This window comes from Dipodomys spectabilis, unplaced genomic scaffold (assembly GCF_019054845.1).
Source record: "Dipodomys spectabilis isolate Male_0828 unplaced genomic scaffold, ASM1905484v1 ptg000526l, whole genome shotgun sequence".
In the NCBI taxonomy this organism is placed as follows: Eukaryota; Metazoa; Chordata; class Mammalia; order Rodentia; family Heteromyidae; genus Dipodomys; species Dipodomys spectabilis.
Genome location: NW_024871203.1, coordinates 1,247,665 through 1,263,363, shown reverse-complemented (window position 1 = coordinate 1,263,363; position 15,699 = coordinate 1,247,665). Strand labels below are relative to the sequence as shown.

Genomic DNA, 15,699 nt, shown 5'->3' with positions numbered 1-15,699 from the left:
TACAGAGGCATTACAGTTAACAAAAGTAAGGTAATGAGTACATTTCTTGTTGAACAGTGTTACCCCCCGCTCCCCCTCATTTTCCCTAACTTCACCCCTTCCCCCACCCGCCTTTCCCCTGTATTGGTTTTCTTATAAAACTATTGCAACTCATACAAATGTGGGCTGATGATTTGGGACTATGTATATGTTCCATTTTCTTCAAGAATTTTCACCTTGAATATTTTCAGCATCTATTGACTCTCCTTTCTTTTCTTTATTCTCTTGTCTCTCTCCTCTTCTCTCTCCTCTCTGTCCGTCCACCCCCGCCTCTCTGCTTTTACTGTCTAGTACATTTTCTCTCTTTGTGGTTTATTTGAGATGAGAGCCTCAGGGGCTTTCCTGTCTGGGCTAGCTTCCAAATGCTATCCTCAGATCATAGCCTCCAGAGTATCTAGGATTACAGGTGTGAGTCACCAACGCCTGGCTCTTTTCTCTATTTTTAAACTTTTTTTTTTTTTTTGGGGGTCCGGTCGTGGGGCCTGAACTCTGGGCCTGGGTGCTGTCCCTCAGCTCTTCAGCTCAAGGCTAGCACTCTACCACCTGAGCCACAGCACCACTTCCAGCTTTTTTCTTTTTGCTTATGTGGTGCGGAGGAATCGAACTCAGGGCCTCAGGCATGCAAGGCAAGCGCTCTACCACTGACCACCTTCCCAGCCCCATCTATTTTTAAACTTTTTAGGTGGTGCTCTGGTCGGAGCCTTGTACTTGTTATGTTGACAATTTACCCTTTTTAAATTAAAATAATTTTTTGTGGAATGCGATCTTTGTATTGAACTGTTGGGTTCAAGTGATCCTTTTTCCACTGTTTTCTTAATAGTGGCGTGTGCCACCACATCCACCTCTCCATCTTTATATTATCTCTTAAAATTTTTTTTGTCAGTTGTGGGGCTTGAACTCCGTGCCTAGGTGGTGTGTCTGAGCTTTCTTGCTCAAGGCTAGCATTCTTCCATTTTGAGCCACGGCACTACTTCTGGTTTTCTGGAGGTTAATTGGAGATAATGATATCACAGACTGTTCTGCCCAGGTTGGCTTTGAACTGTGATCCTCCTGCTCAGCCTCCTGAGCAGGTAGGATTATAGGCATGAGCCACCAGTCCCCCAGCCCAGCTTATATTATCACTTTAAAAATCTCATTATCAATCATTTTTATGTTGTCATGAATTTCTAAAAAAATTACTGTTAAAATTCAGCACTCGTTTTTCCTGTGTGTGTTTGTGTGTACATGTGTGCATATGTGCTGGTCCTGAAGCTTGAATTTTTGGCCTAGGCACTGTTCCCAAGCTTTTGTGCTCAATACTAATGTTCTACTATTTGAGCCACATTGCCAGTTCCAGGTTTTTAGCAGTTAATGGTAAATGAGTCTCATGGACTTTCCTGAACTGGGATCCTCAGATCTCAGCCTCTTGAGTAGCTAGGATTATAGGCATGAGCCACCGGTGCCTACGTAGTTTTCCTTCTAATGTTTAAATAATTCCATATTTGGCCAGTGGGATTCACCTTGAGCTAGTTCCTGCATCCTTTTGATAGGATCCCCAAATTTTTCTAGCATTTCCTAATTTTTAGGGATAGAAGATGTATGAGGTTTACTTTGTACTCTTGTCCTAAACCTGGGATCAGCTTTCTCATGAGTCCCAGTTCCTTTGAGTGGATAATAATTCAGATCTAGGGGATGGATGTACTCATTGCTACATGTATTATTATTATTATTACTTTGCTATAGGCTACCACTCTATCACTAGAGCCACAGCCCCACTTCCAGCTTTTTCTGTTTATGTGGTACTGAGGAATTGAACCGAGGGGTTCATTGTGGTACTGAGGAATTGAACCGAGGGGTTCATGCATGCTAGGCAAGCACCACTAAGCCCCACATTCCTAGCCCACTAAATTTATTATTATGCTACATATTTGTGTAGTAGCTTTTTGGGTCCGGTCGTGGAGCCTGAACTCTGGGCCTGGGCGCTGTCCCTCAGCTCTTCAGCTCAAGGCTAGCGCTCTACCACTTCAGCCACAGCGCCACTTCCGGCTTTTTTCTTTTTTCTTATGTGGGGCTGAGGAATCGAACCCAGGGCCTCAGGCATGCAAGGCAAGCGCTCTACCACTGAGCCACCTTCCCAGCCACACCACTGGATTCTTGTACATGTTCAATTCTGTGTCTACTCTCCTTGAAAATGAAAAGCCCTTGTTTTATAAACTGCTTTGTTAAAAGGCAACTCCTTTGTACAACTACTTAAAGATAATTTGAAAAAGCCGGGCGCTGGTGGCTCACGCCTGTAATCCTAGCTACTCAGGAGGCTGAGATCTGAGGATCGCGGTTCAAAGCCAGCCCGGGCAGGAGAGACCGTGAGACTCCTATCTCCAATAAACCACCAGAAAACCGGAAGTGGCGCTGTAGCTTAAGTGGTAGTGCGCTCGCCTTGAGCTGAAGAGCTGAGGGACAGCGCCCAGGCCCAGAGTTCAAGCCCCACGACCGACCAAAAAAAAAAAAAAAAAAAGATAATTTGAAAAAATAAAAAAGTCTGGGCATTGGTGGCTCATGCCTGCAATCCTAGCTACTCAGGAGGCTGAGATCTGAGGATTGCAGTTTGAAGCCAGCCTGAGCGATAAAGTCTGTGAGACTCTGGTGCTGGGAAGGTAGCTCAGTAGAAGTGGCATTGCATGCAGGAGGCTCTGGCTTTGATTCCTCAGCATCACATAAGCAGAAAAGGCTGGAAGTGGTGCTGTGGCTCAAGTGGTAGAGCGCTAGCCTTGAGCTAAAGAGCTGAGGGACAGCGGCCAGGCCCAGAGTTCAGGCCTCACCACCACCACCAACGAAAAAAAGTCGATGAGACTCTTACCTCTAATTAACCACCAGACTCTTACCTCCAATTAACCACCAGAAAACCAGAAGTGGAGTTGTGGCTCAAAGTGTCAGAGTGCTAGACTTGAGCTAGAAAAGCTCAGGGACAGCACCCAGGCCCTGAGTTTAAGCACCACACTGACAATATCAAAAAAAGAAAAACAAAAAAGAAAGAAAAATGTGGGAACATTTTGTGGTCCGTTCAAAAAAAGTATGGCTTAGGGCTGGGAAGGTGGCTCAGTGGTAGAGCGCCTGCCTTGCATGCTCAAGGCCCTAGGTTCGATTCCTCAGCACCACATAAGCAAAAAGAAAAAGCTGGAAGTGGCGCTGTGGCTCAAGTGGTAGAGCACTAGCCTTGAGCTGAAGAGCTGAGGGACAGCGCCCAGGCCCAGAGTTCAGGCCCTACGACCGGACCCAAAAAAAAAAAAAAATATGGCTTAGTGGTAGAGTGCTTGCCCAGCATGAATGAAGCTCAGGGTTTGATTCCTCAGTACCACATAAACAGAAAAGGCTGGAAGTGGTGCTGTGGCTCAAGTGGTAGAGTGGTAGCCTTGAGCAAAAGAAGTTCAAGGACAGTGTGCAGACCCTGAGTTCAAACCCCAGGACTGGCAAAAAAGAGAAGAAAAGAAAAGAAAACTTTTGCCTTTTAGAGGATACATGAAATAATTTATAAGCATTAACTAACATCTTTCACGAGAACCTTTCTAAAATTATGGTTTCTTTGCAGTTTTACTTGTTCTTGACTACTTGTTCCCTTCCTACTAAGGATCTCTAATGTATTATAGTAAGAAGTTATATAATTACCTGTGTGTTACAGTATCAATTTAATATGTAGATTAGTTTGTTTTTGCTTATATTCACATTTTGAAGATACTTTGTTTTAATTTCATTTTTTGAACATTGTGGGACATTTATATGATTTAAAAATCAAAGTGAAAATGAGTGCCAGTGGCTCACATCTATAATCCTAGCTGCATGGGAGGCAGCAATGGGGAGGATAGCTTAGAAAGGCTAGCCAGGGCAAAAATGTTCATGAAACAGCATCTCAACTGATAAGAAAAATTAATGTTGTGCCTGGCACCGGTGACTCACACCTGTAATCCTAGCTACTCAGGAGGTTGAGATCTGAGGATCGTGGTTCAAAGCCAGCCCGGGCAGGAAAGTCCATGAGACTTCTTATCTCCAATAAACCACTCAAAAACTGTAAGTGGCTCTGTGGCTCTAGCGGTAGAGCGCTAGCCTTGAGCTGAAGAGCTGAGGGACAGCGCCCAGGCCAGAGTTCAAGCCCCATGACCGACAAAAAAAAATTGTTGTTGTATAGCTATCACCCCAGCTATAGCAGGAAGCATAAAATAGTTGGATCTCAGTCCCAGCTGCCCTAGGCAAAAAGTGAGATCCTGTTTCAAAAATAAGCAAAGAAGTCTGGAAGTATGGCTCAAGTAGTAGAGAGCCTCCCTAACCAGACCCAAAGTTCAAACCCCACTACTGCCAAAAAAATTAAAATGACATCAAAAGATAAATTTCATCTTTCCATCTTCTGCTTTGTTTCCATCCATCTCCATAGATAACCATTTTTGTTATTTTCTTTTTGTTTGCTTTTAATGGGGCTTCAACTCAGGGCCTCGTGCTTGGTCAGCTGCTGCTCTACTACTTGAGCCATGCCTTCAGCCTGTTTTTTGCTGGAGTCTCACAGACTTTTCTGAATGAACTAGTTTTGGCCTTTGATCCTCTAGATTTCAGCCTTTGGAGCAGCTAGGATTACAGGTGTTATCCACTAGTGTCGGGCTATCATTTTCTGGTTTATACTTCCTATGTTTATATTTACTAAAGTAAACATATAGAGTGTTATTTATTCATTCATTCGTTAGTTAGAGTATATGGACCATCTCTCCAGCTTCTGACTACTTGTGTGTAATATAGAAACTCCTTTACATGCTGATGACATGTGGTAGCAGTGTGGCTAATTGTATTATTCTTAGTTTATATGAGCCACCATACCCACTCAATTACAAATTCTTTATGTCATAGAAATGTTTATGTCAGAGAAATTGATCCTTTATATGTGCAAACATTTTCACCGGGGTTTTCTTTAATCCATCTCTGTAATTGAGTTTATTAGTCTCTTTTTCTTGCAAGTAGATTCAGAATAATAGACATAAAGATGTTTACCACATCTAGATTATAAAGGAAATTAAAAAATAAAGTAGTTGTAGCCAGGTGTTAGTGGCTTATGCCTGTAATCCTAACTATTCAGTTCATTTTAAAGATTTTTCTTTTTGTTCCTTGTTTAGAAATTACTGATTTTCATATTTTGCATTGTTAATATTTTTTTCTCAAAGTCTCATATTCAGGGAATGGGTTAAACCAGGATTTTAGTTTTCCATTTTGATTTTTGGCTGCTGTATGTTTCTAAGTAATTTATATTCCAATAGGAAAAGATGGCAGAGCACACAACAAAGACAAGAGAAATGTAAAGAAACCTGTGGTGACAAAACCAAACAGTATCAAGTCAATGTTTATGGCTAGTGCTGGAAAGAAAACTGCAGATGTGAGTTTCACGGTTTTCTTTGTATTGCATCTTTTCTTTCATGCAGTGAATTTAACATTTGTAGATAATGGGTGCTCAATATGTGTTTGAGCAACATTTTCCCAATTTCACTTACTAAGTTAAATTTAAGCACCTCAGTGGTTAGAACTTGGGAGAGAGAGAAGAAAATTGAACAGAAAAGCTGAATTGCGAAATGTTTAATTTCAGTGACTTAGCAAGAAGTCAGACCAGAGAATGAAGATGGAAATAAAAGATAAGAGTTATACATGGCAAGTTGTATATAGACAGGTGTTGTTAAAATCTGTGAATTGTAGGTGAAAGTATTCAGTGGGAAATGGGAAGGCAAGGACTGACTAGTTAGGGTCTCCCTTTCTTGGGCATATTGTGTGGGTGAAAAAATTTAAGTCGAGTGTTTTCTCATTTTTTTTCCTTTATAATCTTCAGAAAGCAGTGGACTTGGCAAAAGATGATTTGCTAGGTGACATTCTGCAGGATCTGAGCACTGAGGTAAGTGAATGCGTAGGTGTTCTACAATATGCAGGGAGCATAGGCTGAAGAAACAATTCAGTAAATACACAAACAACCTATTGCTAGAATGTAAAAGAAATGCAAGGACAATTGGGGTGCTGGTGCCTCAAGTCTGTAATCCTAACTATGTAGGAGGCTATGAGCTGAGGATCATTGTTTGGACCCATCCTAGGTAGACAGATCTGTGAGGCTCTTAGCTACAGGTATGCAGCAAAAAGCTGAAAGTGGAAGTGTGACTCAAATATAGAGCACCAGCCTTGAGCAGGAAAGCTAAAGGAAATTGCCTTGATCACTGAGTTCAAGCCCCAGTACTGGCACAGAGAAAAAAAACACAGAGTAATGCCATCACAAAAACCACACAAATTTAAAAACAAAAACAAAGCCTTTAAATTAGTTTCTTCTTTTTTTTTTTTTTTTTTTGGTCGGTCGTGAGGCTTGAACTCTGGGCCTGGGCGCTGTCCTTCAGCTCTTCAGCTCAAGGCGAGTGCTCTACCACTTGAGCTACAGCGCCACTTCTGGTTTTTTGGTGGTTTATTGGAGATAGGAGTTTCACAGTCTTTCCTGCCCGGGCTGGCTTTGAACCGTGATCCTCAGATCTCAGCCTCCTGAGTAGCTAGGATTACAGGCGTGAGCCACCAGCGCCCGGCTAAATTAGTTTCTTCTCACCATTTCAGATGAGTGGTTTCCAGCTGTTACAACTGTGTAGTTATGTAGATAGGGTGGTGTGGGTGTATGTTGGAAGTAGTAAGAATACACCTAGGAGTTGCTACTGTATATGTTCATTGCGTGTGTTCAGTTGCTATAGTGTATGTTGCCTAAATAGATCGAAGCCTGACGATCTGTACATTCAGACATGGGATCCTCATCCTAAATTCTAAGTGGGAGTGAAGGAAGTCAGTGAGCTATCTGTGGTAGGATTGGAACAGGCTTAGCTGTACCACAGATTCAAACATTTGCCATTTCTCATAAAGGCTAAGCTTTTATTTAGAGATGTACTTCTTTCTAAGCAATTGTTGATTAAAATGAGTAATGCCAATGCTATACAGTTCTTTCTTAATAATTTAGAAATGTACTATACTGGGAGGGTAAGTGAAAGTATGTTAAATTTTAAAAAGAAAAAATTGGTGAGGGGTGGATTCAATATCTATTCTGGTTTTCTAATGATTTCTGTACTATTGTTGCTATAGTAACCACAGTGCATGAACATAGATCCTGGGCCGGGGCGGGGGGGGGGGGGGGGAAGAGGGGGTGCTGTGGCAGGGAGGGAAGGAAAATGCTTTACTTATTTTGGGCTTCAGTGGGTGAAGAAATGTACTTTATCTGTTATGTGGTAAACCAAGTGTGACAGTCAATGTCTGTCTTACACTTTCAGACATCTCAAATAACTCTCCCACCCGTAATAATATCAAAGAAGAAAAGATCCACTGGAGCTTCTCTGAATCCTTTCTCTGTGCTTACCCCTAAGGTAAAGTGTGTAGAGATAGCTTTAGTCTTGATTTATGGTATTGGATTACATTTATTTTATTGTTTATGTGAAGGACATGCTTTAGGATTTGTTTTTGATTTTTATTTTAAATTAGGACTACTATTCAATATATACTTTCATGTATTTCAAAAATAGCATGTGCCTGCTTTTTTTCACAGCAAATTTTGTAGTAACTAGTGTGTATTTATTATAGGTATTACAACTGTGCTAAATGCAATAATTTTCTTCCTGGAAACAAGTATTTTTTTTATAAACCTAGGTAACAGTAAAATAATTGAAGCTGTTGTGTTAATAATACATGAAATCTTTCTATAAATGGGAACTGTCATTATCTCTGGTCAGGGTAGGACAGTTGCGTATTTTTAGTATGTAGGTCTAACTGACTAAACATTTAAAAATGTTTACAGGTAATTCCTTCAGGGAAAACTGCTTTTCCTGCCCCCAGGAAGGAGCTATCATTAACTCCAGTTCCTTTTAAACATGCTGAGGTTGCTGGTAAGTCTGACGTCAGGCAGAAGTGCATAGGTGTTGAACAGTTGCTGTCACAAACAGAGGCTCCATGATAAGGGAAGTGGAGGTGATTTTGAAAATACTGTGATGCCAAAGCTAAATGTGACGGATTTAAATTCATAACAGTAAAAGTTAACAACATTTGACTTGGAAAATGTAGGAAAAGGGATAGTCTGCAATTTCAGTGTTAAGTTCTTTTGTGCCTTATTGCACCAGCATGTGACAGGAATGTATGATGCTGCCTATAGGAGATCAGGTGCACTCAGAACATCCAGAAGAGGAGGAGTCAGGTGCAATGGAGTTTGAAGATGATGACTTTGCTGAGCCCATGGATACTCGGAAGGTGGACATGGAGCCTGTGGCTGCCAAGACTTGGGACCAAGAGAGTGAACCCACAGATGGGGTGAAACATGAGTCAGATCCTAGGAAAGGGACCACGTCTTGCTTGTAAGAGCATTTTATGACTTTACTGGCACGTAGCACTCCAATTATCCTGATGGATTTTGATTTTTGAAAATATGATTTCTGCAGAGGAAATTTTCTGCCAGATGTCTCTTGTTGGGACATTGATCTAGAAGATGACAGCAGTTTCTCAGCTCAGGAAGTCCAAGTGGATTCCAGTCACCTCCCATTGGTGAAAGGGGCAGATGAAGATGAAGTATTTCAGTTTTATTGGCTGGATGCTTATGAAGATCAGTACAGTCAACCAGGTAATCTACGCTAGGTAGACATAGGCCCTTATTGTGAGGTAGCACTTTTTTTTTGCCAGTCCCCGGGCTTGAACTCAGGACTTGAGTACTGTCCCTGAGCTTCTTTTGCTCAAGGCTAGTACTCTACCAATTGAGCCACAGCACCACTTCTGGCTTTTTCTGTTTATATGGTACTGAGGAATTGAACCCAGGGCTTCATACAGGCGAGGTGCACACTCTACCACTAAGCCACATTTCCAGCCCCAAAGTACCTTTTCTTAGAAATACTTTATTGTATGTAATTGGCACAGGTTCTGGCCTTAACCACTTGCATCATAGTAGAGCAGTATTTATTCATTGTAACATGTCTCAGTCACCCTCAGCCACCCTGATAGAGAAGAACTGTGGGGTGAATAGTCCTTAAAGATTCCAGGGGCTGGGAAGGTGGCTCAGTGATAGAATGCTTGCCTTGCATACATGAGGCTCTGGGTTCAATTCCTCAGCACCATGTGAGCAGAAAAAGCTGGAAGTGGCGCTGTGGCTCAAGTGGTAGAGTGATAGCCTTGAGCAGAAGAGCTGAGGGACAGCGCCCAGGCCCAGAGTTCAGGCCCCATGACAGACCAAAAAAAAAGATTCTTATTCCAAATATGTGGTTTTGGGATATGTTTATAGTATACCCTAGATGTACCTGAAGTTATAGGAATGCACTTTAAGTGGAATCAGGGGCCGAGGGAATGTGCAAACTGGATAAATTCCCTATGTAAATGGAACTTACATTCTGTTGACATGGACATGGGTGGCAGGAAATTAGTACTAAATAAATTGATAAATGCTATAAAGGATATTAGTTGGAGGATGGTTTTCTCTTATATGTGGAAGCTAGAACTAATTTACAGATGTATAACACATGAGGTTGTATGCAAGTGTACTTAGTTGTTTGTTTTTTTTTTGGTCTGTCTTGGGGCTTGAACTCAGAGCTTGGATACTATCCCTGAGCTCTTTTGCTCAAGGGTAGTGTTGTTTCTTGGAGCCACAGCGCCACTTCTGGTTTTCTGGTGGTTCATTGGAGGTGCAGTTTCCTACCCTGGTTGGCTTTGAACCACGATCCTCAGGTCTCAGCCTCCTGAATAGCTAGGATTACAAGCATGAACCAGCAGCTCCCAGCATTAATATACACAATTGTATTAACTGAAGCATGGCATTTTCAGGGGAGAATTCAGACATTGTAATTCTCTACAAAAACTGACTCACAGTTCAACAAAATGAATCCCAGGAAATGGTACTTAAAAGGTGGGGGGAATCAAGAGGAGGATGTCAAGAGGAGGGTAGATGAATGAAGAGAGAATATGGGGAGCGGGGAATGCAGTCAGAGTATTCACAGCATATCCTATGAAATTAAGATTGAGGGGAGAATGATGTAAGGGTAACATTGATCAAGATGTATTATATTCATAAACCAATTTGTAGAATGGTAACTACTTTGTACAGCTACTTAAAGATAATCAAATAGAATGAAAAAGAACAATGGGTAAGTGTTAAAAGACTTTACTTGTAGTGCAGGTGGGTGGTAGTCTCATAATTGTTTTCATGTTAACAGGAACCCTCTGATTTGTGTGAAGAATAGGCTTTGTGTGAATTGTATGTACATGTAGATGGGTGAGATAGCATGCAATTGTGGAGGCCCTGGAGATCAGTCAGTCCAGGGAAGAGATACTACTTACTTGGACCCTGGAGGCTGAGGAGAAGGAGAGAAGTAGAGACATTTAACATGTATTTTTAAAGACTTGTTATTAGCATACAGTAGTTATACAAGAGGGAGGGGTTTTCATTGTGACATTTCCATACATGTATATGATGTATCCTAATATTCTCATCCCTTTATAACTCTCCTTTGTCCTCCTTTGTCCCCTTCCCCTTACTTAAAACGGTTTCAGCATTTTTCATTTTTAAATTTTTTTCTTTGTCAGTCATGGGGCTTGAAATCTGGGCCCGAGTGCTATCCTTGGGCTCCTTTTTGCTCAAGGCTAGTACTCTGCCACTTGAGCCACTGTACCACTAATGGCATGTGATTTTTTTTGGACATAAGAGTTCTCACGGACTTTCCTACCTGGGCTGGCTTTGAACGGAGATCCTCAGATCTCAGCCTCCCGAGTAGCTAGGATTACAAGTGTAAGCCACCAGCACCGTGCCATTTTTCTATTTTTATACATGCCTATAAGGTTTTCACCTTCTTCATTCACCTTCATTCACCCTTTCCTCTTCCATTGATGTCTGCTTCCCCCAAAAGCCTTTTACTCTCCTGTAATTTTTTTAGTATGTATTGTACAGCGGGATTTTACCATTGTATTTTGCACATGTATATATTTCAATGTATATATTTCAATCCGAATAATCCCTTCTATTGCTCTTTCCCCACCCCTTCCCCCTATTGTCTAATGGCTTTCAATGAGATTCCTTATGCCATCTTCATACATAAATGTATTGTTATTGTTCACTCTCCATTTCTCTTTCCCTTTCCCTCACCTTGTCTCCCCAAATAATCCCAAAGTTATGATCAGGTTCAATGTTATATACATAAATATCAAAAGCTAGAAGAGAGGGACTGGGAAGGTGGCTCAGTGGTAGAGCACTTGCCTTGCATGCCTGAGGCCCTGGGTTCCATTCCTCAGCACCACATAAGAAAAAAGCCGGAAGTGGCTCTGTGGCTCAAGTGGTAGAGCGCTAGCCTTGAGCTGAAGAGCTGAGGGACAGCGCTCAGGCCCAGAGTTCAGGCCCCAGGACCGGACCCCCCCCCCCCCCCCCAAAAAAAAAAAAAAAAAAAAAGCTAGAAGAGAGTTGGAGAAAATGACCAGTCAACAGAATAGAAGTGCATTAAGCTTAAGAATTCATAGGGGTGACTTACCAATGAGGGATCTTGCTGTCATCTCCTTGTAGGGGAAGATAGAATTGACACAGGAAGTGCCTAGAATGCCCCTATGATGCCCGAAGTGGTTCATTCTATTTTGAAGTAGGATAATTTATCACAAAAGATTGTCCTTGAATTGAACAGATTTTTCTCATGGTTGATTCTGGGTCTGTCTGTGACTAAATTGAATATCTTATTACACTTTTTTTTGTACTAGTACTGGGGCTTGAATTCAGGACCTAGGTGCTGTCCCTTGGCTTTTTTTTTTTCCCCTGAAGGCTACTGCTTGCTCTACCACTTGGGCCACAGCTCCACTTGGGGTCTTTTAGTGGTTAACTGGAGATAAATAATCTCATGGACTTTTCTGCCTGGGCTGGCTTTGAACCTTGATCCTCAGATATCAGCCTCCTGAGTAGGATTATAGGCATGAGCCACTGGTGCTTGGCTGGACAGCTGTATTTTGAGATCAACCAATTTATAATATATAGTTGAATTCCTGATATTGACCATTGTCATTGGGTAGGCCTTTTTTGTTTTGGTTGTGCTAGTGATCGGACCCAGGGCCTTGTCAATGCTTACCTGTGTTCTGCTGCTGAGCTTCACAGCCAGCCCTAGGAAGTATTTGGCCATTAATTTTTTTTGAAATGAGGTTTTCACTATGTTTTCTAGGCTGGCCTTGAACTCTTGGGGCTCAATCCACTTCACTATCTTGGGCTCCCAGGTAGCTGGTACTCTAAGTTTGTTCCACTCTGCCCAGTATTTTTTTTTTTTTTTTATGTTTTGCAATTGAGTTAGTAATTTGTTATAGGTCTGTCATCTGAATGCTATAGTAAAATGAAGTTTTTAGTGCTGGAGAAGGCCTCAGAAATTAGTCCATAGCCAGGCATCAGTGACCTATGCTGTAATTGTAGCTACTCAGGAGGTTGAGATCTGAGGATCTCAGTTGGAAGTCAACTTGGGCAGGAAAGTGCATGAGACTCTTATCCCCAATTAGCCACCAAAATGCTGGAAATGGAGCTGTGGCTAAATTGGTAGAGCACCAGCCTTGAGCACAAACAGAGATAGCACCTAGACCCAAAGTTCAAGCCCCAGGTCCAGCAAAAAAGGAAAGAAAACAAAAAACCAACCAAACAAAAAACCTATATAGTTCATCTACTTATGAGGAAAAGGAGGCTCCAGGGAGTGAAGTATTTGACCCTTTAGTGGTAAAAGTCTGAGCTTCTCACCCTCAGTCTACTTTTCTGTCTGGAGTACTTCTCAAGTTGTAACCTAAGCAGTGGTACATCTTTCTCTGTCTTCTGTTTTTGATGCCGATGGGTTAAATAAATAGCTTACAAAGTTCTTTAATCTCAGAGGGTTGAACAGTTTCATCGTGATAGTTGGTAATGATCACTGAGCTTTGGAGAAATCAATGCAGCTAATAAAAACGAAGTACTCCCAAAGACCCTGTTATTGTTTCTCACTTTCTTACAGATTCTAAGTCAGTCAGTTGTTGCTGAATGTGGCATAATTATGAAAAGAATCTTACTCTTTGCATATGGGAAGATATCCTGTCTTCATTACGACTTTTTCAAGGTTGAATAATCCTACTGCACCTGGTTTCAGCTAGTAACTTTGGGGGGAATGTAATCTTTGTTTACCATGATCTTTTTGTGGCAAATGAGGCATAAACAGTGTCAAATGTGTTGCATGAAGTGTGATATTAGTTTGACTGTAAAATGAGCTATTTGAATCTTTGAATCCAATATTAGGGTCTTTATTTTTCTTTGCATGGAATTTTGTTTTTCCATCTTTAGCTGTTGTGAGGATGACTTCTAATTTTCTGAACTACTGTGATTTTTTTTCTTTAAATCATCCCCACAGTCTTTTCTTCCCTCTCCCTTATCCCCTTTGCTTCTCTCCCCTCCTCACTGAAAATCACACAACTCTTGTGTGAGTTTTAATCATCTGCAGAAATGGGAACCTGTAGATGGTCTTATTTGTACCAGGATGAGTGACAAAAGGAAACACTGATGAGCTGTCTTATGAAACTGCGGTAATTGTTTTTCTGCACAATAACCTTTGCATGTGTCACAATTTTTGCAGTGTTTCAGATAAGTGGCTGAGTTGAGTGGTTATGTTGATTACTGCTGTGTAATTCACAGAGCCCAGGATTTTGCACAGTGACCATCCCTTGGGCAGGTGATCAGATCTTTAGAGTCCTTTCTTGATGGCCAGTTTTCATGAATAATGACTTGATATTGAGAACAGGCAAGTTTTTATCTTGTGGTATTTATTATTTAGGGATTTCAGAAGGAAGGTGTCTACTGATTAAACCCTTGTTAAACTGAATTAGAAAAGAAAGGACTATTATTAATTCTGTCTAGTCAGATATTTTAAGTAGCTTATGAGATAAGCAAGGGTAAAATAGATTATAGCATAACCCTATTAGGAGTATTTACTATTACGTGCAATAAGATGAGATAAATTGTTTTTCTAAATACAGGTTTGCATACAGAAAATTACTGATGTTCCATTCTTAGCCTGATACATGAATATTAGTTTTTATCAGTAATTTCAAATTCTAAAAAAAAAAATTGTGAATTCTCAGATTTGTATATTCTCATAAGATGCTTTAAATAGAAAATTTGTTGGAGAATACTTTGCTGGTTTTGTTTCTCTTAATCTGGGTAATCCTAGTCATAGAGATAGTGTTTATGCTAAATTGGAATTATTCTGTTTCCTTTTTCCAATGGTTACATTGTATATACAATTGTGGTAGTGTGTATGGTGTTAAGTACTGAGTAATGGACTTATCTGACTTAGGGAGTGGATGGATAGCAGATGTTTATTTTCTGTTCAAATGAGTAACCATGAAGGCATAGATAATGTAGAAACATTCAGTTGTGCATTTATTTTGACCTTTTTCATTGCATATAATTGAAATGTTTCATTTCCCATGGTTTTTCCTTATTCTTTTAGGTGTGGTATTTCTGTTTGGCAAAGTTTGGGTTGATTCAGCCAAGACCCATGTGAGCTGTTGTATCATGGTGAAAAACATTGAGCGAACGTTGTATTTCCTTCCCCGTGAAATGGTAAATGTTAGCGATAAGCTTTCAGTTCTCAGTGATTGTATATGACATACATTCTGTATTCTGCCAACTCTGCCAACTTTGCCAACTCTGTCATTCAACAGGGTATGAATTTTCTATAACCCTGATTCTTTTGTCTGACCACTAATTGTCAACAATTTCATTAGAGGTTGGGAAAAGTAGAAAAATGAAGTGGAATTGAGTTTTTTCAAGTTAGTAAAAATGTCTGAGTTTTAATATATAATACTATCTTTTCTCTTACTCATTTACTTAATTATGAGGCTGGAGATGCAGAGATGCTAAGGCATCTCCATTTGTCTCAGTGTTCATGCTTCTACTACATACTCAGCAATGACATTCTTTTTGTTGTTGTTGTTGGTCATGGAGCCTGAACTCTGGGCCTGGGCGCTGTTCCTGAGCTCTTCAGCTAAAGGCTACTACTCTACCACTTGTGCCACAGTGCCACTTCAACTTTTTCTGCTTTATGTGGTGCTGAGGAATTGAACCTAGGGCCTCTTGCATGCAAGGCAAGCTCTCTACCACTAAGCCACCTTCCCAGCCCTCAGCAGTGACATTTTTTCCATGGCCATTTAACAAGAACAGTTCCATTTGCTTCCTTTCTAGAAAAGGCCATGAGATTCTTATCTCAGGGCATGGGTACTGTCCCTGAATTCTTTTTGCTCAAGGCTAGCGCTCTGCCACTTTGAGCCACAGCTCCACTTTCCTGTTTTCTGGTAGTTAATTAGAGATAAGAGTCTCACCGGGAATTTTCTGCCTGGACTGGCTTTGAACCATAATCCTCAGATCTCAGCCTCCTGAGTAGCTAAGGTTACAGGTGTGAGCCGCCAGCGTTTGGCAGCTTCTACCCTTTTTATTAGGAGTTTTAACATCTCCAATCCCCTCAGTCCTAGCTCTATGTTTCTCCCAATCTGAATTGAACTGTAGAACTTCTTGGACAGGATTTATAATTTCCCATTTTATAGGATTGATTGCTTTTATCTCTGATTTGTCTTTATGATGCATTGGGAATACTAGGATGTTGAGTTTAGTACATTTTTTTTTTTTTTTTTTTTAGCTCTGTGTCT

At 40.9% G+C, this 15,699-nt stretch overlaps 1 protein-coding gene across 1 annotated transcript in view; it reads left to right on the top strand.

The window, feature by feature from the left end:
* The window catches only part of Pola1 (DNA polymerase alpha 1, catalytic subunit), a 314,048-nt gene that overhangs the window by 16,448 nt on the left and 281,901 nt on the right, over positions 1–15,699 (top strand). The window contains exons 5-11 of the mRNA XM_042670176.1: positions 5,310–5,425; positions 5,870–5,932; positions 7,326–7,418; positions 7,847–7,934; positions 8,198–8,396; positions 8,481–8,659; positions 14,505–14,617. Of these exons, the coding sequence (XP_042526110.1) occupies positions 5,310–5,425; positions 5,870–5,932; positions 7,326–7,418; positions 7,847–7,934; positions 8,198–8,396; positions 8,481–8,659; positions 14,505–14,617 (851 nt within the window). The remainder of the gene's footprint in view (positions 1–5,309; positions 5,426–5,869; positions 5,933–7,325; positions 7,419–7,846; positions 7,935–8,197; positions 8,397–8,480; positions 8,660–14,504; positions 14,618–15,699) is intronic.